This window comes from Lacerta agilis, chromosome 1 (assembly GCF_009819535.1).
Source record: "Lacerta agilis isolate rLacAgi1 chromosome 1, rLacAgi1.pri, whole genome shotgun sequence".
Classification (NCBI taxonomy): Eukaryota; Metazoa; Chordata; class Lepidosauria; order Squamata; family Lacertidae; genus Lacerta; species Lacerta agilis.
Genome location: NC_046312.1, coordinates 9580768 through 9608210, shown reverse-complemented (window position 1 = coordinate 9608210; position 27443 = coordinate 9580768). Strand labels below are relative to the sequence as shown.

At 41.6% G+C, this 27443-nt stretch overlaps 1 protein-coding gene across 6 annotated transcripts in view; it reads left to right on the top strand.

Annotated features, from left to right (window-relative positions):
- PPP2R5E (protein phosphatase 2 regulatory subunit B'epsilon) overlaps positions 1-27443 on the top strand; it is an 89486-nt gene that overhangs the window by 28785 nt on the left and 33258 nt on the right. For all 6 annotated transcript variants that reach the window (XM_033174876.1, XM_033174804.1, XM_033135773.1 and 3 more), the window contains one exon: positions 25175-25371. In XM_033174876.1, coding sequence (XP_033030767.1) covers positions 25175-25371 — 197 coding nt within the window. The remainder of the gene's footprint in view (positions 1-25174; positions 25372-27443) is intronic.

Here is a 27443-nt window from a genome sequence, read left to right as displayed (position 1 = left end):
TTCAGATCAGTCTTCCTTCTAGATAGGCTACTTTCCCAGGTTGACACACCTCACCTGTCGCTCACTTCCCTCTACAACAGGCTTCCTCAAACTCGGCCCTCCAGATGTTTTTGGCCCACAACTCCCATGATTCCTAGCTAGCAGGACCAGTGGTCATGGATGATGGGAATTGTAGTCTCAAAACATCTGAAGGGCCAAGTTTGAGGAAGCCTGCTCTACAGCCGGTGCAGAAACTGCCTTATTGACCATCCGACCCACTATTGTTTTCGTCCACTCAATCCGCCGGAGCCTGTCTTCACATGCAGGGGAAGTTCCTAACTCATCAAGGGTTCGAGAGCCATTGGCTACCCTCACCTGGTTAAGCTGGCCAGTAGATGCCATTACCTAGGGTCTGGCCTCTGTCGCATGCTGACCGCTTCTAGGAACCTGAGTGTAGGGGAGGGACCAAACGTGGGCAGACTACTCCAGAAGGAGCATGACACATCCCTCACCAGAGGTAGTACTCCTCACCTAACACCCTGTACACCCCAGTAGGGGACTTAGGAGTAAGATAAATGGATGGGGAACCATATAATCAGTAGGCTGTGTTTCATTTCTGCCTCTCTTAAGTCCAGAAAGAGATGATGTTAGGAACGTAGAAAGCTACCTTATACTGAGTCAGACTATTGGATCCATCCAGCTCAGTAGTGCCTACATGGACTAGCTGCGACTCTCCAGGATTTCAAACAGCCGTTCCTCCCAGCCCAACCTGGAGATGCTGGGGATTTAATCTTGGACCTTCTGCATGCAAGGTGGGTGCTCAACCACTGGGCTGTGTCCCTTCCGCTACCCTTGATTATTTTTGGGGAGGTGGATTGTAGCAGTTCCCAGTTGTACATCAAGCAGAAGGCAGGAACTGAATCAGATTTTTTCAAGAATGTTTTAAATATTGGGGTAAGAATAGTAGCTGATTTCTGTACCCATAACCTGATGTTCAGGCATGCATGAAGCTGTTGTTTGTTTGTTTGTTTGTTTGTTTGTTGTTGTTTGTTGTTGTTGATTTTCTGACAAAGGTTGAGTTGTGTCACAGTGGCTGGCAAGATAAAAACATTTAAAGGTATAGGTATATAGCTCATCTAGCTTTACTGGCCGAGGGAGCCTGAGTACAACTTCTGGGTCATGTGGCCAGCATGACAAAGCCGCTTCTGGCGAACCAGAGCAGCGCACAGAAACGCTGTTTACCTTCCCACTGGAGCAGTACCTACCCTGTTTCTCCTAAAATAAGACATAGCCATAAAATAAGCCATAGCAGGATTTCTATGCATTTGCGAAATATAAGCCGTTCCCCAAAAATAAGCCATACCCCGAAAATAAGCCATAGTGACATGGTACCTCCCATTAAAACAGCCTGGAGAGGCGTGGCTATGCAGCGTACCGATGCGACGCGGTTAAAATAAGACATCCCCTGAAAATAAGCCATACTGTGTTTTGTTGAGCGAAAAAAAAATATAAGACGGTGTCTTATTTTAGGAGAAACACGGTATTTATCTATTTGCACTTTGATGTGCTTTCAAAGTGCTAGGTGGGCAGGAGCTGGGACCGAGCAACGGGAGCTCACCCCGTCATGGGGATTCGAATCGCCGACCTTCTGATCAGCAAGACCTAGGCTCTGTGGTTTAACCCACAGCGCCACCCGCATCCCATAAACATTTAGTCCCAAAAACATTTAATCATTGGGAATCAGCTAACACTGTGTGAGTGGTTGACAAATTGGGGCAACAAACCTTTACATTCTTCCCAAGTCCTCTCCAGAGGATTGGTGAGGTGGGGAGGGGGAGGGGAAAACACACTTAATCATGCATAGTTGGCTGAGTTGTATAGGACAACAGTAGAACCACACAATACACTGTCTTGCAAGAGAAATCTATTAATCATATTCGACGGCTAATTTAGAGACAGCAATTGGACATTCCTACATTTCAGTTTATGCTATCTTGTTCAGACGGTAATTATTATTTAGGATTATGGCATTAGATGTAATCCCTTTTTATTTTACTCTTTCCCCATTACCTCTTACCACTTTTCTTTCTTAATTTCATAACCTTTGCCCCTTTCAAGGTTTTTAAATCATCTCCTTCAGTTGTAGTGATTAAATGCAGCCACTAGAGTGTGACATGTTTTTTTTACCTTTGAATCATGCCTAAAACCATGAGGTTAGTATTTTCAAATTAGTCAGGAAGTACCGGTATATATGTTGGAGAAATGTACAGTATACTCCCTTTGTTGACTTCTTAATGATGAAGCAAATGTTGATTACTATGAAAAATGTACAGCTCTTTAGATATAATATTTAAGTCTTAACATTATTTCATCTTATGAAATTGTTGTGAGTGAAAAGGGTTATAGAAAAGGGTTATGTGTTGACATGTTTGAAATAATTGGTTCATGCATTTTCAGGAAAAGGGCTTGCCTATTTTTCTTCCTTTATGCAGAATAATACTTTTAAGTAACAACAGACCATTCTTTGGAATTATGACGTGAATAGCAGACCTAGAAATGTGTATGTTGCCATTAATTGCCAAAGGGAATGGGGAGCCTTTCTGCAGTCAGGGTGTCCAAACCTTGTAGAACAGCCTTCTGTGATACAGTGTTTTGGACTACAACTCCCATCATCCCTGACCATTGACTATGGTGGCTCAGACTGAATTGCAGTCCAAAACAACTCAAGGGCTCTAGGTTGAGGAAGGTTGTTGTGGACAAACTTGAAAAAGGTGAGTAAATCTCTAACCCTGTTACAACTTCTGTTGAGGAATCTTTCATAATAATCAGCTGGCAGAATCTGCTATATGTGGGAATCATGCTTGTTCTTCAGGCGTGGAATCAGGTGCCTTTGATGAGTTGGAGCTGTGGCCATAAAGGGACATCATGTATAAGAATGGCTCTGAACACAGATGAGACATATGTTGAAATTAGATTAAAAACTTGAAAATGATAAAAGAAAATGCAGCAGGATCAACTTCTCCCACAATCATCCTTCTATTCAGGTTTGTGTCTAAGGACTGTTTCACATGTCTGGTTGTGCTCATTGAGGAATCATGGGAAAGCCTAGGTTGTGATTGATATTCCTATTTGTTAACACTGTTTTTTATAAAAATGTTTTCCAAAGAAGTAATGTATGTCAAAGCCATTAACCTTTTATTTTTGTAAGAAAATGCTGCCCATTTGGCAATACAGCCATGTTGTTGTTTTTTAATGAGAGAACTGAGTTGGAGATGAGGAAGGGAGAAAAGTAGGATTTGCAATTAGGAGGGAAGATGGAAGAATAAGATATATTCACAGGCTTTGCAGACACCTGAAAGACTGGACTGTTTTGGAAGCTTAGGAGGGCATGATAATTTTTTCCTTAATGAGGATTTTTTTTTAAAGCCAGGTAAAGCGTAGGAAGCAGAAAATCCAGTTGGAACACATAGGTTAGTAGGAGTGAATGAAAATGTCAAGGCTGAACTGATGGGGAAAAGGAGGAATGAAGTGGGGGTAAAAACTGGGGAATTCCAGCAGCTACAATGTGACCAGGGCATAGGTAGTGTTTTAATGCAGAAAATATAGTTTATTCTTTTTTAATGTGTTCCAGGGATTGGTCATTGACATTGAAAACAGGTGTCAGGAGTGAGCTCTAGTATGAATTAAACCCTGCCCATAATCGAGGATTATAGAGGGTGTTCTGGAGCTTTCTGTTTGCTATGGCATTCGGCCAGAGCAGAGGCAGTCTGACCAGCTCTCTGAGTGAACTGAAGGTTTCAGTGGCTGCAGCAGGTTGAGAGAGAAAGAGCCAGAGCTTTGTCTCTTTCCACCTGCCTTTGCTGCTCATTGGGCTCTCCTCCTCCTCCCCCCCCCACCTGTTTCTCTTGTGCTTCTGCTTCTCCTTATTAAGCAGCTCATGCTGTGGAATTATTTATATCATCACATCTTCTGAATTATTTTCCAAGGTGGATTTGATTGAAATCAAATCGGTTTAAATCACAATTTAAATCACTAGTCAGTAAGACTTGATTTAAATCATTTTTTTTTAACAGAAAGACTAATTCTTGCTGGTATCATCTTAATATTTACAACCAGATGAAGGTTTCATTTTTGGAATAATAACTTTTCAGACTAGTTTTTACAGTTATATCAAAAATTACTGATTTGGTTATACTATTAGAACTACATAGACGAGCAATTATGAAATTATTGTGAGGTTTAATAAGTTAAATGTTTATAATTTGACAACATTTCTGCTGTATTGGAAGGAGAAAAATAAATAATCATTTCCCTAATAACGATTTAAACAATTTATTTAACTAAAACAACAACATAATAGCATATGTATGCATGCTTGTTAACTGATGTGGTTAGAGACTTTATTGTTTGGGCAATATCAGGCGAGCCCTGGGAAGAAGGGCCTGGAACCTGTGAAGTCTTATTAGTTGACTGGCAGGTACTTGAAGGTCTCTCCAAGGACTTACAGATCCCAGTTATTTTTTCTACCACCCCCCCTTTGGATTTGCTTCTACATTCATGTGCCTATTCTGTACAGTTAAGTGTTAGTGCAGTTGTTGGAACCCAGTGGGATTGGGAAGAGGTTGCCAGCCCTGAAGTGCCTTCAGCACTTGCCTCAAGTCTGAGTTGCACAGGCATGCAACTGATTTGCACAATTATTATTACACGAAGATCTCAAGACTTGTGGAGTATTCTGCTCAAAAGGCTGCACTTTCATTTTTACTGTTTCATACTTAGCTACTTGTGCAGCTCTATTCCACTCCAAACAATCTACAGTATTCATTGAACCTCTTAGAACTAAGCATTTCAGAGGTATGGGGTTGATTCTGTATATATAAATTTGCAAAGGAACAATGGGACTAAGGTTCCCCCCCCCCTCAACTCTGTATGTTTATTTTATAACATTTTTCCTGTGAAGAAAAGGGTTGTTATCTCTGCAGACACAAATTTACACTTTTGAGAACTGTAAAGGCAAGCATCTGTGGTAATAACTTCTCATTAGAAAAACTGCCCCAAATAATCTTACAGAACGGATTAATGGAATTCATTTACCAAATTTTTTAAACATTGCATATAAAGCCACATGCTACATAATTAAAAACAAATCCTTATTTCCTCATGAACAGCCTTTGGACTATAATGTTACTTAAATAGGAAACTATCTTTAGATAGATTTTTCCTCCAAAGCATTTTATATTAAAACATCTGATTTAAATAATATAAAACCCAACAGATTTATTTATTTATTTTAAAAAACATTGATTTTTATCCACCCTGTTATTTTCACATGTTGCTAATTTCAGTGTAATCATTCATAAGTAATAGTTCTCACTATTGTGCTGATATGATCTGAAGTTGTAAGATAATGTTAACCCCCAACACGTTGTTTCTCAGAGCAGGTAAATGGGGTAGACCGGCAGGAGAACTGAAGCACTTCCTCCTTTCTGTCTATCTTGGATAAGGAAAACGGATTCCTTTCCTTGGGCGCTGGGTGGCTAATCCTTTTCAGCCTGAGAGCCACCTTGAGGGTGAACCATTCTGGCAGATGGTCAGCCAACCTTGCCGTGCTCATATACATACCAAATTCCCTCCTCGCTACCCCACAAACACTGGGCTAGGAAGAGGTACTTCTGCTCCTAGCCAACTGGTGCAGTGAGGAAGAAAAGCAGCCAGCCCAGCGTTCTCCTCTTCATCCAGTAATGCAAGAGAAGTACTCCATTTATATTGGAAAAGCACACCTCCTTCTGGTGTGTCATGATTGCAAGAAGCTCTTAGAACATGGGGAAAAGAAAGGAGCTCTCCTTCCTATTTCCTGAACCTCTAAGACCAATGACACCGCACCAGAGGGGGAAGCAGGACTTTTCCAAGGTACGAAGAAGTGCCTGATTTTGGCAGAGGGCTGGCAGGCCTCTAGAAGCAGCTTTGCAGGCTGGATCAAGTCTGTAGGCTTATCAGCCCATCCATATGCTATAGAAAACATGTAGCTGCAAACATCTGAGAATAAAAAATGATAAATGTAAATAAAATAACAGAAACCTTTAAAAGGGTTGAGCAGATCCCAGAAGAATTCCATTTGTGTCATTTTTTCTTTGTCTTTTAAAAAAAAATGTGTTTTCAGTTAGTACCATATTTTCCGGCTTATAAGACGACTGGGCGTATAAGACGACCCCCAACTTTTCCAGTTAAAATACAGAGTTTGAGATATACTCAACCGCAGATTCTCCACCCGGCGTATAAGACGACCCCCGACTTTTGAGAAGATTTTCCTGGATTAAAAAGTAGTCTTATACGCCAGAATATACAGTATATTTGGAAGTTTAAATACGTAACACATTTATGATTTTGTTGCTCTTGGAAACCAGAGGCCAGAACTTACAGTATTCATCTTACTCATCTCTTGTCATCTTTTGTTACTTAATTGTTTGGTTTAGCACCTCCCCTTAGTTTAATATGCTGAAATGTAGACCTTAGAATGAATTATGTGTTGTACACGTGTGAGGGTGACAAGGGTTGAAGATGTTGTGACAAAGACAAATGGTATTTGACATGGGTTTGTTCTGAAAATTTGATGAAGATGGCAACATAACATGCCCATGATTCTCCAGCATGAAGCCATGTCTGTTTTCTTCCCTGTGGCTAGCTGTGTTAAGAACTCTTCACAGGTAATTAAAAAAAAAATTGTGACTGTATTTGTTCAGGCTAAGTGGAATTATAAAATAAGCTTTTTGAACCTAAACATTGATGCGTTAGGTTATGTGTGGTGTGGTGTTGCTGGGTTTTTCCTTTCTAGAACATGTCTAATGTAACAAAAGTACAGAAAATTGTTAACAGCTGTTTCCCCACTTCATTTCTAATACATTTGCCTTTATAAATTTATGTTTGGATTAGGCATTTCTGTTTCAAAATAGGCGAAAGATTTCACAATTGTTTTCAAGATTTCAGACGTAAAGCGGGGAGAAGGAAGGAGGCAGAATGAGACAGAGATGTAAAACAAAGATTAATTTTGATTTACTTAGGGGTGTATTTCTGGACCCACATTAAAGCTACACACATATTGAAAATAACGTAATTTGCACTCCCATATGAGAATCTTTGTATTAATAATTCACAGACATACCTTGTTCTTGCTGCCACTGTGTTCTCCTTGTCTTCCCAAGAGAGGGAAAAGTATGCTTTGGAACAAGTGATTCTGTCCAGAGGATGAAATAATGGTTGTAGATGGAACAGTATTTTCCCCAAATTCTTCCCGAGGTTCTAGTACTCCCACAATTCAGACTTTGAACAGTTGTTGTTGGGTTTCTTTTCTACAAGAAACTTAAGACATGCTGTTACTGTTTGAATAACAAACTTTGTAAGTAAAATGGATGGGCAGGAAGTCAAGGTTGCATATGATTATGAAACATAAGCCATTTCTGTTGAATGATTGGTTAATTGAAGTGTTGTATGTCATCCTGTTTGTGTGACAGGTTATTTTTTTTATTAGTCATTGCTTAATTATGAATTTATGCATGCAAGTACTGTGTTCTCCTCCAATACAAGTATATACTCGGGAGAGGAAGGGATGGTGTTAACAGACATATTGGCTATTGGAGCCTAGCCTTATGAGCATCTTTGGTGAAATATCATATGATTCTTCTTTCATAATGGCATTTTTTAAAAATGGATGTGACAGCTGGAATCATCAGTGGAGTAGGTGAGCTGTTTACTCAGCCCTTCTTGCCTTCTCATCTGAGAACATAGGCTTTACATTTTTGGCAGGTGAGAGCATGCCCCGTTGATTTGACTGACAGCCGTGTTGGGCGTGACTTCCGGGGGGGGGGGCCTAACAACCAGCTACCGTAACCTTCCTGATACTTGGGATTAAGGGTATTGTGTATGTGTGTTCCCCCCCATTCTCTCTTGTCGAGCAGGTTCTTGCCTAATTAGGAACTTAGCTTGTTGCTTATATTGTTAAGTTCTTGGGAGGAAGGCAAGTGATGTGCCTCAGTAGAGATCAACTGGGGAGAGTGGGATGGGGGGCAGTTGCAGTGCTTCTGGGTAAGGGGAGGTATGGTGTGGGAGGAGGGGCAAGCCAGGTAAAAACGTAAAGGTAAAGGACCTGGATGGTTAAATCCAGTCAAAGGTGACTATAGGGTGCGGCGCTCATATTGCTTTTCATGCCAAGGGAGCCAGCGTTTGTCCACAGACAGCTTTCCGGGTCGTGTAGCCAACATGACTTCTGCCTCAACGGGGCACCATGACGGAAGCCAGAGTGCACGGAAATGCTGTTTGCTTTCCTGCCATGGCAGTACCTATTTATCTGCTTGCACTGGTATGCTTTTGAACTACTAGGTTGGCAGAAGCTGGGCTAGAGCAATGGGAGCTCACTCCATTGCACGGATTCAAACTGCCGACCTTTCAATCAGCAAGCCCAAGAGGCTTAGTGGTTTAGACCACAGCGCCACCTGTGTCCCATCAGGTAAGGGGCACGCAGCACAGACAATTAGTGGCAATGTGTAGGCCTCCTCTCCAACCTGAAGGATTGCCGTTGTCACATCAGCCAACTCTCAGGTTTGTGGGTGCTGCTGTTGGATGCCAGGTTGGCTTTGAATAAGATTTCCCTTATCCATTTGATCGTGGATGAGGAGGCCGACCTGGTGTTCGTTGCTGAGCACTGGGTGGGCTAGTAGGGAGGAGTTGGTCTCACTCAGCTGTGCACATCTGGGTACTCTCTGTGGCTTCATGGCAAACTTGAGGGTCAGGGAGGAGGAGTTGCAGTATCTGTAGGAAGTCTATCTCCTGGCTTCTGTCTGCTGGAGTGCACATCCTTAGTGTAGATCTGAACCTGATGTTGGGTAATCAGGACAGATGAGAGATTCTGCTAGTTTACCACCTGCTTTGCTGCCCAGCAGTCTCCATGGGCGAACTAATAGAGATGGTCTTGAGAACCCCTATACTGTTGGTTCTGGGAGACTTGAACATCCATGCTGAGGCTGTCAATTCTGCAGCATGTGGCCTGCCACACTCTGGATCTGGTTTTCTGAACCAGGCAGGAAGAAGGTAATCTGAGAGCGAGGGATATTAATACCAGGAGCTTGTCATGCATGGATCATCTATTGAGATTTAGGATTTCAACTGCTTTCCCCCTCTGCAGAGGTGTACAACTGATCAGGGAGGTCGGCCCCCGGTGTCTGATGGATCCAGTTGGTTTCCAAACTACTCTTGGGGATTTTCTAGCTGATAATGGATGTTATTATTGCTGCAGCCCTGGCAGATTTTTGGAATATACAGATGAGCCAGCATGTTGACATGATCACTTGTTAGAGCCAAAGTGACTTTTCCTTACGCTCCAGAGCTTAGGGTAGTGAAACAAGTTGAGCTGTTGTTTAAACCAGTATGGCCCAACTTTTTATACCAAGTGGGCAGCAAAAGTAGTTTGACATGGAACCCATGGGCCTCACACTGCCTTGTCATGTGGGGGTGGGGGGAGTGAGGCCAAAATGTGACACCCCCCCTTAGGCCTTCTGCTGCCTTCCCAAAGCTGGGTAGGCGAGGTGCTGGGCTTTGGGAAGGAGATGTGAGGCTCTGGCAGGTTCCTAGAGCCCTCCTTCCTCCAGGAAAAGGTATGTCACATAAAGCACTAGCTAGGCTTTGGGAAGGAGACAGGACTCTGGGACCCTGTCAGGGCCCAAATACTGCCAAGGGCTGCCCAAAAAAGGCCTTGAGGGTCACATGCGGACCACCCTGGCTTAAACACAAGTGGAGACAAATGCAGTCAAAATGAGTGTTCATCAGGCCCAATCAGTGGCACAGGTCTGCACTTTAAAACTCTCTCTCTTTGTTTCGTTCTAGAGCTTTGCCTGCGAAAACCTCTTCTGAATTGCCGTTTATTGCACTTCAGCTTTAAAGAGTGGGATTTCACAGGCAAAGCTCTGGGGTGAAAAAAAAAGAGTGCTCGCACCTCGAGCTTGAAATCATGGATCTGTGCCTGGAAAGCATGGCAGTTGGTATTTTTAAAGCTGTAGCTTCTATACTAAGCCCTGCTATGGGGTTGTCTAGGTACAGTGGGTTGTAGTTTTGAGAGTTCTGTGAGGATTCTTGTATATGTTCTGTATTTAATGCTATTTCTCCAAGTTTTTGCTTGAATCAGTGAAGAGGCTATTGGTGAGCTACTGTACTGTGGAGAAAGGAAGTTATGGGCCAGATGGAAAATCTGCATTCCAGTCATTGCTAATTCGAGGGTGTGTATTTGCACATCCAAGAGAGGAGGAAGTCATCAATCTAATTAATGAAAAGAAATCCTCTTTCAAATAGTGCCTTCAAAGAGAGAACACCTTTTAAAAGTCACTTGACAAAGCTAGCAGAGAGATTATCTTGTCTTATTGCAAAACTCCAAATGCACACATTTGTTTGTTCCTTCTTCAAAAGAACATATGGGGATAGTAGTCAAGGAGGATCATCTCTGGCTTGCTTTCTGTCCTGCCTTTGTGGCACAAATTTATATAGCTCAATAAGTTGATGTATTTTAGCTCCTTAGCCTTAGAGAGCTCTTTATGAGGTTCTTTGTGATTTATGTAGAATAGGTGCACTTTCCCTTCAGATACTGTGTGCTCAATCATAATTAAATTAATTTCTTTTAACATGCTGCCTAATAATCAAGAGCTGCCATGATTGTGGTTAAGGCATTTGACCACTTCGCTGATTGCAGATTTCAGCCTCCCTGTATCTCCTTACGCTGGATGGATACTACTAATGCACTTGTGTCACCAGACTGGAAAAGTTATCCATAGCACTAAGCCATAAATATTTGGTGCCTTAATCATTCCAGTACCTTAATCAGGTGGTGTGTGATTCAAACCAAGAAATTTGGGGCCTGATATTTCTTCTAGGCTTCTTCAGAATGTTGATGAATTGAAAACATAACTTTATATCGGAATAGCTTCTGATTGGCACCTTAATGGCTACTCAGAAGAGTTGTGTGTGGTGATAAAGTCTCTGAAGGCTTTGGCTAGGATGGGTAAGTGTGGAGCAAGGCAGGCAGCAGTAAGAAACAGCCTTTGTGGCTAGATTTACCTCCAAATATACGAGAGGTTTCACTGGTCCCATCACCTCCTGGCAAATAGAAGGGGAAGAAATGGATGCAGTGAGAGATTTTACTTTCTTGGGCTCCATGATCACTGCAGATGGTGACAGCAGTCATGAAATTAAAAGACGCCTGCTCCTTTCGAGGAAAGCAATGACAAACCTAGACAGCATCTTAAAAAGCAGAGACATCACCTTGCCCGACAAAGGTCTGTATAGTTAAAGCTATGGTTTTCCCAGTAGTAATGTATGGAAGTGAGAGCTGGACCATAAAGAAGACTGATCGCCGAAAAATTGATGCTTTTGAATTATGGTGCTGGAGGAGACTCTTGAGAGTCCCATGGACTGCAAAAAGATCAAAATTATCCATCCTTAAAGAAATCAGCCCCGAGTGCTCAGTGGAAGGGCAGATCCTGAAGTTGAGGCTCCAGTACTTTGGCCACCTCATGAGAAGAGAAGACTCCCTGGAAAAGACCCTGATGTTGGGAAAGATGGAGGGCACAAGGAGAAGGGGATGACAGAGGATGAAATGGTTGGACAGTGTTCTTGAAGTGACTGTCATGAGTTTGGCCAAACTGCGGGAGGCAGTGGAGGATAGGGGTGCCTAGCGTGCTCTGGTCCATGGGGTCACGAAGAGTTGGACACGACTGAACGACTGAACAACAACAACATACGAGAGGTTTTATGCTTCTGAACGCCAGCTGCTGGGAATCATAAGCTGGAGAGTGCTACTGTGCTCGTGTTCTGTTTGTGGGATCCCTGTAGGCATCTGGTTGGCCACAGTGAGAACAGGATGCTGGAATAGAGATAGGCTATTGGCCTGATCCAGCAGGACTCTTGCTCAGCAGGAGCAAGTTTGACCTGTTCGTTTCTTCTGGGTAGCTCCTGAAGGTTTTGCTGATCATCTTGCAGTTCCTTCCTGTGGATATTGGAGATGATGTGTCTGTATGAGATTTAAAAGGAACTCCAGGTTCGTCCTTTTGAAAGTTTAAAATATATGCACTTAATTTTTTTTTATAAACGTGGTTAAAATTTGTGGTATTTTTTATTTTTTCAAAATTTTAAGTTCTATAGCTTCTGTCTTGAAAAGAAATTTCAATTAGAACATTTAAAGCACATTTCAGGAAGATGCATCTTCAAGTATCTTGTCTGGCTTGCTGACTTCTGCAGAGCTTTCTTGGATTATTCAGTTCTCTTAGACTGTTGTTTTGTCCTCCCAAGTACAGCTCACTCAGCCTGTCTTTCCTGCTTATGATGATTTTTCCATTCTTATGAAGGCGTCCTGTGTTTGCTGCTAATCACAAAGAAAATATAGTCAAGCTGGTAGATGATCCAGTTCATCTGATCCAGGCTTAGAAACAAACTTATGAGGTTGTAAAAGCTCACTCAAACAGAAGGTGAACTTTTAAAGCTCCTGAATTCTTCTCTGATTTGTGATCAAAGTCTGATCTGGAGAAGAATTCCTGCCTTCTGCCATTTTCTCAAGCCCACAAAACACCTAATTTTTAGGGCTAGGAGATAGATCAATATATCGTCCAAAACTGGTTTGAAGTCTATATCATGATATCAGTTTCATAATTTTTGACCTGACTACATAATGCAAATCATGGTGTGTGGCAGGGTGGATTTGATTTAAATCGCTAGTCAGTAAGGCTTGATTTAAATCACAGTTTTCTACATAAAGACTAATGTATATTTAATATACTTTAATGTATATTAAAGTATAACTTTAATATGCAAGTAGATGAAGATTTTTAGAATAACAACTTTTCATATTAGTTTTTTATCTCCAGTTTAATAGGTTAATCATTCATATTTGGACAACTTTTCTGTTGTACTTAGGAAGGAGAAAAATAATCATTACCTTAATAATAACAATTTAAATAGATTTATTAGATCCATTCCACTCCAAGCAACCAGAAAAATATTGTTTCTATTGTATTCACTGAATTTCTTGAAACTTAACACTGAAGGGGTTGATTCTGCATTCATAGGTTTGTAGAACAATAGGATTGAGTTCTTTTTCTCAACTCTGTTCATGTTATAACATTTTTGCTGTGAAGAAGAGATATGTGATCTCTGCTGAGTCAAATTCAGTTTTGAGAACTGCAAAAGTAAACCAAGCATCTGTGATAATATCTTGTAGGCAGAGAAACTGCCCAATAATCTTACAAAAACCTCTGGAAGAGCATAAATGACATTGTGAATGGATTAATGGAATTTATTTACCAAAAAAATTAAACATATACAGCCTTATTCTACATAATTAAAAAAACTAATCTTTATTTCATGATTGAATAACCTTTGGATGGTAATATATTTTCCCCAAAAAGCATTTTATTTTTTAAAAATCCGATTTAAATCAACAAAATCCGTTTAAAAAAAAATAAAAATCATTGATTTTTATCCACACTGGTGTGTGGGTGTGTGGGTGTGTGCGCGCACAAACACACACACACGCTAAAAATCACAATGTGGGAAATACCATGAAGCCAGCCAGTGCCTCTATATACCATATTTTCCCATTTATACACGCCCCCTGTGTATAACACAACCCCTATTTTTTGGGACTCCAAATAAAGAAATCCCCCATATGCACTATCCGTGTATGAGACGACCCCCCAATTTTAAACTTGAAAAAATATAGTCTTATACATGGAAAAATACGTTAGCTCAACCCTTATCTCAGGCATTGTGATATATCACTATATTGCGATGTTTAGCTGGTGATATATCACAACGTTGGCAACTAGATATTGCCCAGCCCTACTGTTAGTCTCCACATAGTTCCATCCTTATTTCAGGCATTATGATATATTGAGATATCACTATGTTAGCTGGTAATATATTGCAATGTGGAAAACTAGGTATTTCCCAACCCTATCACTTTACTTTTTCATTTGTAGTAGAAGCTACAGTGGAGGTGAGAAGGAGGAGGGTAGTCTCCCTTCTTCCACCCTGCCCTTTTGCCTATCACCTTGATATGCTAAGTAACCTGTGCTTGGGGGAATTTTGGATCATGTGAATTTTCTAAGCACTGCTATAAACACCCTCCTCTCAACACCTGCACCAGCTGTTGCTGCCAGTTTAAAGTTAAGAAAATGGAAGATGGAGATTGTGTTTTTGTGGGTACGGTTTTTAGGGGATGCAACATGGTAAATCCGAGGTGAATTTGGAAGAGCTCACTCACCCATGTATAAAGTATAGACTTTCTCCATAACTATTAGGGGAAATGCCGTTATTTTAGTCACTAATTATGAATGCCATAGTAATGCAGACTTTCTAGATTTTCATGTGAAACTAATAGAAAGATTGCATAAACACTCATTGGCCATTTAAGGAGTATTATTATTGTAGCTAAAATTCAGCAAGAAGTTACTCTTTTCCTCCAGGGCTTAGCCCAAGAGCATGCGCAGCAATAGATTGCTTTTATTTTGAAAATTAATTTAAAATTCCTCATAAAAAATAAATGGTAAACCAGAAAAAAATAATCACTATCATCATCTTTATTGCTATTCTGGTGGAGGGAGAAAACTGTACAACATCCTGCCATTGTATGGCTAGACTTCAAATGCTTTTAATACTGAACACATAACTTGTCTTGTGTCAAAAGTACTATTCTCGAATTTTGGTTGTGCATTCAGTCACGTAAGTGTTACCTAGTAATATAGTGCATCTGTCTGCAGTTTATTTGATGATACATTTAAAAAAAGGCAATATAGGTTAGGTGTATATTGATAAATACATACCCGTCTTCTCAGAGATTATTGAAAAGCATATGCCTGTCCAGCATCAAAGAAAATTTTGTGTTGCTCCTGTAGTCCAAAGGTTGCTATTTATCTGAATCTATTTTTAGGTCCTGTGTGTGCAAGCTTCATTGAATTTGAAGAAGTACAGAGCAGTATTGGTTATTAGATTTTTTTAAATAAACCTTTAAATATTTAGGAGTGTGATTGTGGCATGGGCATAACCAGTGAGTATATAGACTTTTGGGAAGGCCTGCAGAAATATGTATACACGTGTGTGTTACGACAAAAAGTACAGATCCTTGATGCTTAACTGACTTTATGAGCAGATCTCTGGCACGTGTGATTCCACAAGGAGTGTCCCCCTTCGGGTAACCTGGTCCTGAGTAGTTGCTTCGTATACTACTACTGCTACTACTACTTTATTATTTGTACCCCGCCCATCTGGCCGGGTCTCCCCAGCCACTCTGGGCGGCTTCCACCAAACATTAAAATACATTTAAAATATCACAGTTTAAAAACTTCCCTAAAAAGGGCTGCCTTCAGGTATTTTCTGAATGTCAGGTAGTTGTTTATTCCCTTGACTTCTGATGGGAGGGCGTTCCACAGGGCGGGCGCCACTACCGAGAAGGCCCTCTGCCTGGTTCCCTGTAGTTTTGCTTCTCGCAGTGAGGGAACCGACAGAAGGCCCTCGGCGCTGGATCACAGTGTAACAGCAAAACCTTAAGCCTGTTCTGTCAGAGGGAGTGTAACCCAAATAACTGGCCTGTATATTAGACAGTAGAACCACTCACCTATAAGGCCTCTGTCCTACGTGCCACTCAGCTCCAGTTTATTGGCTTTCGTCCAGCCCTACACTATGTACAGACACTGGTCTGTGCTTGTGCAGCCACACCTGGCTCGGATGTCATAGAGTTGAGCGTCATCAGCTTACTGATGACTTTTTTCTCCAAATCTCCTAATGACCACACCCGCCGGCCTCATATCAATCTTAAACAGTATGAGGGACAAGATGAAACCCTGTGGGTACCTTAGCACAATTGCCAGGCAGTCCCCTAATGCTGCTCTCTGAAGCCAAACCCACAGATGGGACACAGAGCCCAATTCCCATCCTACAGAGCTGGTCCAGGAAGATTCTATGGCCAGTAGTGTTAAAAGCTGCTGACATTGAGTAAAAGCCCCTCACAATACAGGTATGAAATGCATCACTGTTCAGAATGTAGGGTGCTCTGGTTTCATTTTTCCGAAGGTAAGATTTTAATCCCTATGGTTATGGAAACGTTTTAGACCATTGTAGTATGGGCTTCTTAAAAGCAGAGGAGGATATTGGAGTTTTCCAGTGATCTGTGCTTATGCGTGGACTTACTATCCTGTTTTTATGCTGCTTCTTTATTTGCCCCCGTGACTCTTGTCATTAAAATAGAATGTCAGTTGGGCAATCTGATTCCATTTGGGACTTTAGCTCTTGCATCAGAACAACACCGAACATCCCTCTATTAAAATCTCTATAAATTAAGTTGCTAGCTAAATTTACCTTGGACCCTTTACAAACACTAAAAAACCAGTTCACTTTAGTGTTCTTTTGTGCTTTCAGTAGGAAAGTATGGTCTCCCTTGCAAGCCTATGTGCGCGTGCTTGTGTGCCGTTGTGTTGGAATATCAGAATTGGAGGGCTGTGTGTGCTCTTTGCTAGAAACAAAACCAACCACATCAAATTGACTGAAAAGTTGTGAAGAAAAGTTGAATTCTCTGATTGTATACATATACACATGGGAGTAGATCCACTGGGGTGGGTGGAAGGTGACTTCTTCATCCTCTTTTCTCCCTGCCAACCCCAGAGGACCTCCCACCCCAATGCTTACCTGAGGGATATGGGGTCATGTTGAATAGAATGGGGCTGACAGGGAAGGGGCATATCTCACTTAATAGTATGTGGGGGTGGGTTGTCAATCCTCAGGGGAGCATTTTCAAGGGGCTTTTTCCACTGTAAGGTGGATTAGGAAAGTCACTTTTTGGCCACTGACTCCAGTCCATGTAAGTAAAGAAAAATAATTTGCATAGCCCAGTAGTAGAACATATGCCTTGCGTGCAGAAGGTCCATATCTAAATCTCTGATGTCTCCAGGTGGGGGTGGGAAAGTCTCTTGCCTGAACCCCCCATGGAGCTGATGCCACTCAGAGTAGACAATACTTAGCTAGGTAGACAAATAAGGTGACTTGGTATAAGGCAGCTCCCTATATTCCTATGCAAAATAGTCATTGTTCAGTTGTGAATGATCTCTTATTCCGTGATCTTATTAAAGTTGGTTATTTTTAATAGAGGGGGGAATTAATTTCAGGACAAGTGAAACTATTAATAACTTAAAAAGACAATTGTGCAGTTTTTCTTCTCTCCCTCTTTAGGGAACGGGAAGGGAAATACTCTGTAAATCCTGCCCAACTCACACCCTTCCTGGCTCCCCTCCCCATTCTGAGATTTTACCAGGTGTTGTCCACACACTTTTAGCATATTTTTATGGCCACAACAAGGGCTGCAAAACCTAAGTTTTTCGAAAGAGTGACTTTTGTGCTAATTTTTCTTATTTCATGGAACAACAGAATAACCATAGTCAATACTCTAAAGAGAAGTGACTAGTTTTTAAAAAAACAATTTTGCTTTCAATGATGAGACTGTCTGATTTGTCACTGAGGGTCAAGATAAGGAGTAGAATCACATTTTCATTATGTTAAGGGTGATAAAAATTGTTGCATGCCCCCAGTTATTTTGGACAGACAAGCGATGAGCAAGAGCCAAGTTGAGTTCCTTGGATCTAGCAAGTTACTTCTGCATTCCTGTGCCTTGCAATTTAAGACTTATTTCCAGATATTTAAAATTGTTCTTGATGGGGAAACTGTTGAAAAGGTTCAGATTTTGAACTGCCATCTATACACAAGGCATGTTCTTATGCCATTGATGTGGTGAGACTACTCTATATTTCAAATAGTACCGTAAATGCCATTAAACTGCTGTGTGAGAGAAGAAACACATTGTATACAGTAGGGTGAGTCAGATTTTAAAGCAACAGTGGATTTGCAGTGTTATTTCACCTGAATGAAGGAAGGAAATAAGATACCAGAAAAGGACACAAGTGGTTCTAGGAATTGAAGCGGGAGTGTGTTGGTAGAGTGTCAAGTTTCAAGGCCAGCATCAAAACCTTGGATTTAAAAAATATATATCCCTAAACTGAGAAAGCAGAATGTGCTAATCTGGTTCCCTTGGTGACCGATAACATCAAAACAGAACATAAAACAAAGCTAACCTGGGCGCCTTAATGAGAAAGATCCCTACTGCAAACAGTCATATATTTGAAGTGAATGTTTTGCGTTACTTTCTACTTGGTGACCCAGGAAAATACTTGTGGGGAGGGAAATAAATTTAAAGTGGAATTAGCAATCCCAAAGCCGTATTGTGCCTCTGCTACAAAAAATATAAATAAAAATGCATATGTTGACTGCAGTTGAAAAGGAATTAGAATTGCTTTTGAGATGGGGTAAAAAAAAAAACAAACACCCCAAGAATGGGAAAGGATGGAGGAAATGCTGTAGTGACATGAAAGGTCAAACGTTTCTGGTATCTCTTCCACTAGATTTATAATGCCCTAACTGCAGAATGTATGGCAGCTTTTTAATCTTGTCTCATGACAGTCTATTAATACCTGGGTTTGGAGCTTCTTCATGTTGTTGTCTAAAAACCTTTGGCTCTACTCTAACCACAGTCTTGAAAAAAATGGAAACCTTTCCTTTGATCCATTCTCCTGTGAAGATTTGAGAGATATCCTCTTAATGGGAGACAAAAAAGACCCTGTGAAAGGAAAAGTGAATATAGGAATGTATGTGATCTAAAAAAATAGAAAGAAGAAAGATCTAAAATATTAAGCAGACTACAACAAATAGTATTTATTCTAAATATTCATGTACGCTTTTTGAACTGCTCAAATGAGCTTGCAGCCAAAATTAAAAATAATAGTCCGCAATAAAAATGTATAATTAATGGCACAACCAATGAAGCAGCATAACAACAAAGGAGGAAGGAAAAAAGATGACTGAATAATCATTCTCCCTATGATAGAATATACAAGAGTATATTCAACTCTTGAAGTTGCATTCCATCATGAGTTCCTTTGGTGCCTCCAAAACTCTGTAACTGTGTTAAACGTTGTAACTTTGAGCATTCTGTGGCTCATTTCGGAGGATTTAAGTTTCTGATGAGCAAGACTGGCAGGTGCAGGGTGTTTTTCTTGCGTAGACTTTTCTGGGGCGGTTCTTCTGGAAACATTTTTCAGTTTTTGCTGTGGTTTTTAGGAAACTATCAGGTCAAGGGGAACACCTAGTATCTTCATCTAAGTGTAGTGCAACATATTTGTAGTTTGGGTTTTTGTTGGTTTTTTTAGAGGCATTTTTGTGACCAATATTATTCAATAGAATTTCATAATGGTGTGGACCTGCGCATGCTCAGCACAAATCTGTTGCAAATGAAGTTTAAATGGAGGGAGCGAGCCTTGAATGGAATATTGAGTGGAGTGAGAATGAGAATCAGACTATATGAGAGACAGAAAAGGGTGGCAACAGGGCAATATATATGAAATAGTATATTCTGTTTATTTTGGGGGCAATAATAGTAACCCTCTTGTTACGAGTAAATGGGCTAAATCGCATCAGTGACAATAGGTTCTACAGCAGGGGTCAGCAACCTTTTTCAGCCGTGGGCCGGTCCACCGTCCCTCAGACCATGTGGTGGGCAGATAATTAGGAATTAAACAGCTACACAGGCCTGCCATTATAAAAAGGTCCAGAGATGCCTGAAAGTGAAATGCCTGTTGATTCTGTGCTGGAATTAGATGCTAGTTGGACTTCTGCAACACAGGTGGCAATTATATTTGTATATATGGTGATATTGTATTAGTATATATGGTGACATTCGTAGGCTAATTCCAGAGCAAAATTGCAGAGTTAAAACCGTCAGTAATAATTCTCCCCAGGGTCAATGAAAGGCTGAAGACATAACTCAATTAAAAGGGCATGGTAGAAGTGATTAATGTTAGTTTCATCACTTTAGATCAGGGGTCAGCAAACTTTTTCAGCAGGGGGCTGGTCCATTGTCCCTCAGACCTTTTGGGGGGCCGGACTAGAAGAATATGAACAAATTTCTATGCCCCACAAATAACCCAGAGATGCATTTTAAATAAAAGGGCACATTCTACTCTTGTAAAAACATGCTGATTCCCGGACCGTCTGTGGGCCGGATTTAGAAGGTGATTGGGCCGGATCTGGCCCCCGGGCCTTAGGTTGCCTACCCCCTACAGCTTACAGTCTGAAAATGGTTTAATGGATTGATTTGCATGATGGTCCATGCAACATTTGGGGTACAGAGGATAAGAATGGCTTGATCCTGTGTGCTGGGAGTGAGCCTGCTGGGAAAGAGAGTCTGGGAAACTTTCCTTCCACAAACGACTTTAATTTATCTTGGTATCCAAGCCATTATCGGCTTTATCTATTTTTGCATCTGTTGATTCTTGAGAGCTATAGGACTGCCATGTTACACGAGTGATATCTACTCATTCTTTGTGTTTGAACGTCCCCTATGGGTAATCTCAGCTTCTCCAGAACTCAGACCTGCTACAGTTGGAGTGGAGATTGCTGTACAAACATGAGCTTCAGAAGCCTCAGTCTGCATTGCCTCTTTTGACCCAGAGATAGAGGTTGAAGGACTTATGAAGTGTCTTGCAGAAATTGAGATCCAGCTGAATGCCAGCTGACTTAAGCTCTGCTATTTCAGCTCACAGAGAAAGCACTTCAGGATTATGAAGGAGCCTAAACTGCTTTAGGTATGTTTTGGATGGGAACACATGTCAAAGCCCGATAGCAATCTTTCTGTGCACTAAGTTCTGTTTGACACTCTGTTCCAGGTACCTTATTTATCTGAGGTATGCTTCTAAACAATAAGAGACTTGTAAAATAGGCCTGTCTGGTGTCTACCTTTATAACATTTTTGGTACCAGACAAAAAAGTTCTTAATCACCCAGGCTTCTTAAATTGTTGTAAATTTAAGTTTTCTGTTTTAAGGATTTTATCCTTTGTCATTTTGTATTGTGACATAATGGTTGTACAACAGATGCAGGTGGTGCTGTGGTCTAAACCACCAAATCTCTTGAGCGTGCCGGTTGTAAGGTTGGCAGTTCGAATCCACGCGACAGGGAGAGCCCCCGTTTCTGTGTCTCAGCTCCTGCCAACCTAGCAGTTTGAAAGCATACCAGCGCAAGTAGATAAAGCGCTCTGGCTTCCGTCATGGTGTCCTGTTGTGCCAGAAGCAGTTTAGTCATGCTGGCCACATGACCTGGAAAAGCCCTCTGCGGACAAACGCCGGCTCCCTCGGTCTGAAAGTGGAGATGAGCGTTGCACCCCATAGTCAAATTTGACTGGACTTAACCGTCCAGGGGTCCTTTGCCTACCTTTACCAATGGTTGTACAACACCCTAAAGTACTAATAGAAAGAAAAGTAGTATATTTATGTTTTAATTAAATAATATTTTACTGAGCTCATGCATTCAGAAGAGAAAAGACGTTCTTGCATTACAGGATTTGGACTAGATGACGCTTGGGTCCCCTCCAACTGTGCAGTCTATGATTCTGTGACACTTTTTCTGGATATCGTATTTTTAGCAGCCTTAAGCTTGAAAACCCGTTAGTAAATAAGGATATAGAACCCACCCAAAGAGGCAGCACACTTATAAGGTAGGCATGTCCAACCAGTAGATCAACTCTGGGCAACCTTTCGCAAAAAAGCTCAACAACTCTGGGCAATCCACCCACCCCACGAACGCTTCTCCTCCCTCCAATGACAATAGGTAGATCACTGCCAGGTTTTTTTATACTGTGAGTAGATCAGTCTCTTGGGAGTTTGACATGCCTGTCATAAGGGTTCCCAGAATTCCAGATGCATCCAACTGAAAAGGCCTTAGATGTGCCAGAGAGGAAGCAGTATCAGTTCCAGTGGCGAAGGAAGCCGCTTAGCCACCCAGAGCGGCACACCCGGGGGCAGGGTGTCGCTCCATAGTGTGCATGCGTATGATGCGTGTGTCGCTACGTAGCGACGCTGCGCATGCGTGCTACGGAACTGCGGCAAACCACGAGCAAGCCTTGCTCCACAGCTTGCTTGGAAACCTGCTCGGTGTGCGCTTTCCTTCTTCTGGCTTGGATGGAGGCGAGAGGTGGGCCAGGGAGGCTGACTCCCCTCCCTGGCCCACCCCTTGCCTCTGCCCAAGCTGGAAAAAGGAAAGCGCGCGCCGAGCAGATTTGCGAGCAAGCCGTTGGTGCACGCTTTTTACCGGGTGGCAGGGCTCGGCTCGGGCATCGCGGGGGGGCGCGCCGAGTGTCACCCCCTCCAGGGTGGCACCCGGGGAGGACTGTCCCCACCGTCCCCCTTGCTCCACCCCTGATCAGTCCCAGGCTGAAGTCTAGCGGATGGCTTTCTTTGGGGGCTCACTAGTGCTGAAACATGCTGCTCTTTTTATTGAAAATTCTTTCTAGTAGCACCTTAGAGACCAACTGAGTTTGTTCCTGGTATGAGCTTTCGTGTGCATGCACACTTCTTCAGATACACTGAAACAGAAGTCACCAGATCCTTAAATATAGTGGGGGAGTGCTCTTTTTATTGTTTTGCTTTTTTTGTTAGTCACTCAAAGTGCTCAGTGAGCAGAAGAGCAGGATATAAATATCAATGATTATAATAATTAAGGCATCCAATGATAAATGACTTTCTGCAGTTTTGCAGGCGACAACTGCTAGGCAGGACAGAGTTACCCATGGACCAGCTTTGATGTGCTGCATTTATCTTTTGATTATAATATTTGAAAATGTGGAAGCAGCTATTGTTGTTTGTGCGAGTAGCCTTGAAATTTGTTTTGCACCTAGCTTGGTTTAATCCAGGGGTGGGGAACCTTTTCTGGGCAGTGTCTGTGGAGAAGCTGAGACAGTGATAGCTGTCATATCTTGCAGCTGAAGCACAGACAGGCAGTGGAAAGCAGTTACTGTATATACTGTAGCTCTGTAATGTGTGGGGTAAAGAAATGCCCTCTTCTATCCCATTCAGACAGCAGCATGTGAATTGTGGAGTCTGACATAAATGTAAGCCTACCAATCAGTGTGGGTCAGTCTGGAGTGGGTGTGCTGCCTGTGTCCAGTCAGGGAAGAAATTGGAGCATGCAAGGGGAGGAAGGAGCATGCAAAGCCAAGGCTTGGAGCAGACATTCGGGTTTTGGTTTGGCTATTATTAGATACATGATGTTGAATGGAAAAATATACCATGCCACAAAACTCCTATATATTTTAATTTTGTTTCCAATTAAAATTTGGAATCCAGAACTTCCTACTAGAAAGCGAAAATTGTCATCTTGTTTTATATGCAGCAGGTGAGAGTCTGAAGATAAACAGCCTTGTTTAAGACTGCAAAATGTGTACCCATTGAAGCATTGCTTTAAAATACAATTTTGGGTTTTTTTGTCTTGTTTTGTGATGCTGTTTAAACATTGGGAATAAAGCTGCTGCTCCTAATCAAACTGCAGGGTAGAGGAAAAATCTTTTTCCTTTGCATGGTGTCTGCTGTTCAAATAAAGCTCTGTGTTTGTTCTTGTGACTTGCCCATTATTATTAGCCCCCTGGGTACTTGAGATTAATCTACATTTTATGCATTTCCTTTGAAAATGTGTAACAGCGTAACTAACTTGCCACTGTGAATAAAATGGAAACCGTCAACTGTTCTGAGGAGATTTATGATGACTTGCCACATTCATGGTTACCTTCATACGATATTTTGAGTCAAACATTGATTCAGTATGAAGCAATAAATCCAAAAGGCTTGTGTACAGGTTACGTTACGGGCCCCTGTAACGTAAAATTGCCTAAGTCGAGAGCACCCTCTAAAAAGCCTCTAAACACCTGTCTTTTCCTGCTCTCTAGCTCTCTCCCCCCTCTCTGGAGCAGCTGGAGGCTGGGGGACGTGCAGAAAAGTGGCTGCTGCGCTGCTGTGTGTGTCAGCTGCTAGGCGGGGAGGCTGAACAGCCTAAACAAAGCCCTGCTGCACCCCCAATCTCTTTTGGGCTTCCTTCACCCTCTTTGGGCTCAAGGAGGGGTCTCCTCGCGAGCCACAAGGACTCTCCTGCCATTTCCTGGTTGAAATCTATTTATTTCCCAGTTCTGCACATATATGCAGACATGCACAAATTGATCATGTGCAAGGGGAGGGGGAGAGACACAGCTGTATATGGTTTAAAGCATTATAAATTATACATATTACTTACACTGAGGTCCTCTTCCATGTGTCTTCTGGTGGTTCCCTCAAGTGAAGTTACAGGGAACCAGGCAGAGGGCCTTCTTAGTAGTGGCAGCCTCCCTGTGGAACGCCCTCCCATCAGATATCAAGTAGATAAAGAGCTATACAACTTTTAGAAGGCACTTGAAGGCAGCCCTGTTTAGGGAAGTTTTTAATGTTTGATGTTTTATAATGTTTTTAATATTCTGTTGGGAGCCGCCCAGTGTGGCCGGGTAAACCCAGCCAGATGGGCAGGGTATAAATATAACCACCACCACCACCACCACCACCACCACCTAAACACTCACACATGTATAGTGAGGAGAGCATTGAGTGGTGTATTATACTTTTAAAACTGAAGAAGTGTGCATGCACACGAAAGCTCATACCAATAACTAACTTAGTTGGTCTCTAAGGTGCTACTGCAAGGATTTTTTTTTATTTTGTTTATACTTTTAAAAGATTTACTTGTGCATCCGATATACTGCTAGGAAAGTAAAATGTTGGTTTTTTAGCATTTTCTCATCCAGAATAAACTCAAATATATGCAATATTTTTTTTAAAAAAACTTGCCCAACTGCCCATCCCTAGATTTCTTTGCAGACTTTGGAGATATTATAATGTTATTAGTTGAAAATACAGGTGACAACTGTTGTAATAAAATTTGAGCCAGTTTCTTGGTCCCACTCTTAATATGCCTGTAAATAAATAAAAAGTGCTGTTTTATTATTTGAGCTGTTTGTGATGTTCTACTGGCGCTAGATGGAAATTAAAGATCTTGGTTCTATTGAAGGACTAAGGCTGCCATATTGCCTTTTGCCTGCTTGGGCTTATTTATGAAACCATGGATGTATTACTAGTTGATGATTTAGTATCCAAAATACCAATCTCTGAAAAGCATAATTGTTCGTATGGGTATTGCTGCTTTTGTTGTCCTTTTGAAGCGTGATTTGTTTTTTGCATGAATGTTAAGACTAACACAGGCTTTCTTTCCCCCCCTTCCAGACGTTCCAACTACAGAGCAACCTGAGTTGTTCCTAAAGAAACTTCAGCAGTGCTGTGTCATTTTTGACTTCATGGACACACTTTCTGATCTTAAAATGAAAGAATACAAGCGCTCAACTCTTAATGAACTTGTGGATTACATTACAATAAGCAGAGGCTGTTTGACGGAGCAGACTTACCCTGAAGTAGTTAGAATGGTAAGTTTTATCACAAACACTTTATAAATCAAAATAGTGCTAGTTAGTATGTGTGCTCAACAGAACATTGGAGTTTGCATGACAGATATTGTGTATTGCTGTAAAGCCTTTCAAATGCAAAATGGGGAAGACAACTTTACACCTGGTAATTCACAATATGAGATGCAGCCAAATTTATTATGTCTGCTCAAAATGCAGTGGGTGGGTTGGGATCACAGAAGACTCATAGGAGGTTTGGTATTCCTTATTTTGTTTAAATACAGGTCTTTCAAATGTTGGGCTTCTTAGCTGTGGTTCAGAACACTTCTATACAATGTTCAAAAGTTGTTGTGCAGCGTTTTGATGTTATGGGAAATACCATCTTACATATGCGACATTAAAATGCTTTAAAGTGATGGATTTTAAATAGATATTTGGATTGCACCTAGCACTGTATCACTAATTGTATTGATTTTTCAAAGGGCGAGGGGCCTTTTACAACTTGGCATGCAGTGGAAGTTGGAGGAGCCATCAGAGTCTATGCAAAGCACTTTGTGAATAAAAATGTTCACATCTGTTCAGACTTGAACTGCAGTTGTGTGTGGAGTGTGCTGAATGTGTCTTTAACACAGTCTTTATCAGGTTTCTATGCCTACTTTTATTTGTTTGACTAGAGGAAATGGATGGAATTCTTTGAGAGATATGCTTGATCCTTTCCCTTTCCTGGCTGACAAAGACAGGAAGGCTGAGATTATGTGTCTGGGCAACCTTGAGAGAGTGTTCCATACCTACTGTTCTCAAGAAGGCAGTGATGTGCCCTTTGATGAAGCTATCTTTTTACTCAAGCAGACTGGGAAATTGTCTAGTCTTGAGTATCGGAGTCTTAGGCTAGAAAGTTGTGTGTTGTGTTTACCCAGCATCAAATTTACCTGGATGGAGCTTATTGTCTAGATCCCTTTCAGTCTGGTTTTATGCAGAATTTTGCAACAGAAATGGTTTTGGGTTGCTGTAATGGACATCTTGCACTGAGAAACACAAATCTGCCTTAATTTTAATTTAAAGTCACCCCGTTTAGTCGTCATGATTACAATTTGTGGTTTTGAAATCCATAGTTTAACAGCACACAGTGTGAAGTACTTCCTTTCGTCTTCCAACATTAAGCTTGCATTGGCTGTACTCAGCTTCTGGTGTTCTGAGATAGAGAGAAAAACCTCACTCTGTTAATTTTCTCTACAGCTTACATAATTGTATACACATCTGTCATTTCCCTCCTTACTGTTTTTTTTAACTAAAAAGCCTAATGATCCCTAACATGGAATTTGCCTTTTTCAGAGCTCCTGCACAGTGGGGTCCATATCTTCATTGAGCTATCTACTTTGACCCCAAGGTTTTTCCCTGCTTCGTCACTTGTCAGTTCAAACTCTATTAATATATGAGGATTTATTGGCGCCTTGTGCATCACTTTACACTTGCTTATTCTCCAGGTTCTCTCTCAGTTTCTTAGCCCAGGACACCAGGACTAGTGGTATATCATGCCAGGAGGGTTTTTTTTGTCATTCCAAAGCATTGGGTCTCAGAAAGTGTTGCTCACAGATTATTACTCTGCTCCACGGCCATTTGCCACTCTGTTCCATTTTGCGGCTCTGCTTGTTCGTTTGTTTTTGAAGAGTTGGTTGTGGGGTTGTTATTGTTTTTTAACATTAAAAAGTAAAGAATCACAGACCCCAGTAGTATTTGAGTCAATATTTTGTTAAAACACAGAGCCTAGGGCTTGCTGATCAGAAGGTTGGCCCGTTGCTCGGTCCCAGCTCCTGCCCGGCCTAGCAGTTTGAAAGCACGTCCAAGTGCAAGTAGATAAATAGGTACCACTCCGGCGGGAAGGTAAACGGCATTTCCGTGCGCTGCTCTGGTTTGCCAGAAGCAGCTTTGTCATGCTGGCCACATGACTCGGAAGCTGTACACTGGCTCCCTCGGCCAGTAACGCGAGATGAGCACCGCAACCCCAGAGTCGGACACGACTGGACCTAATGGTCAGGGGTCCCCTTTACCTTTACCTTGGTAAAATATTAATTTGTACTGATATGCTCTGGAAC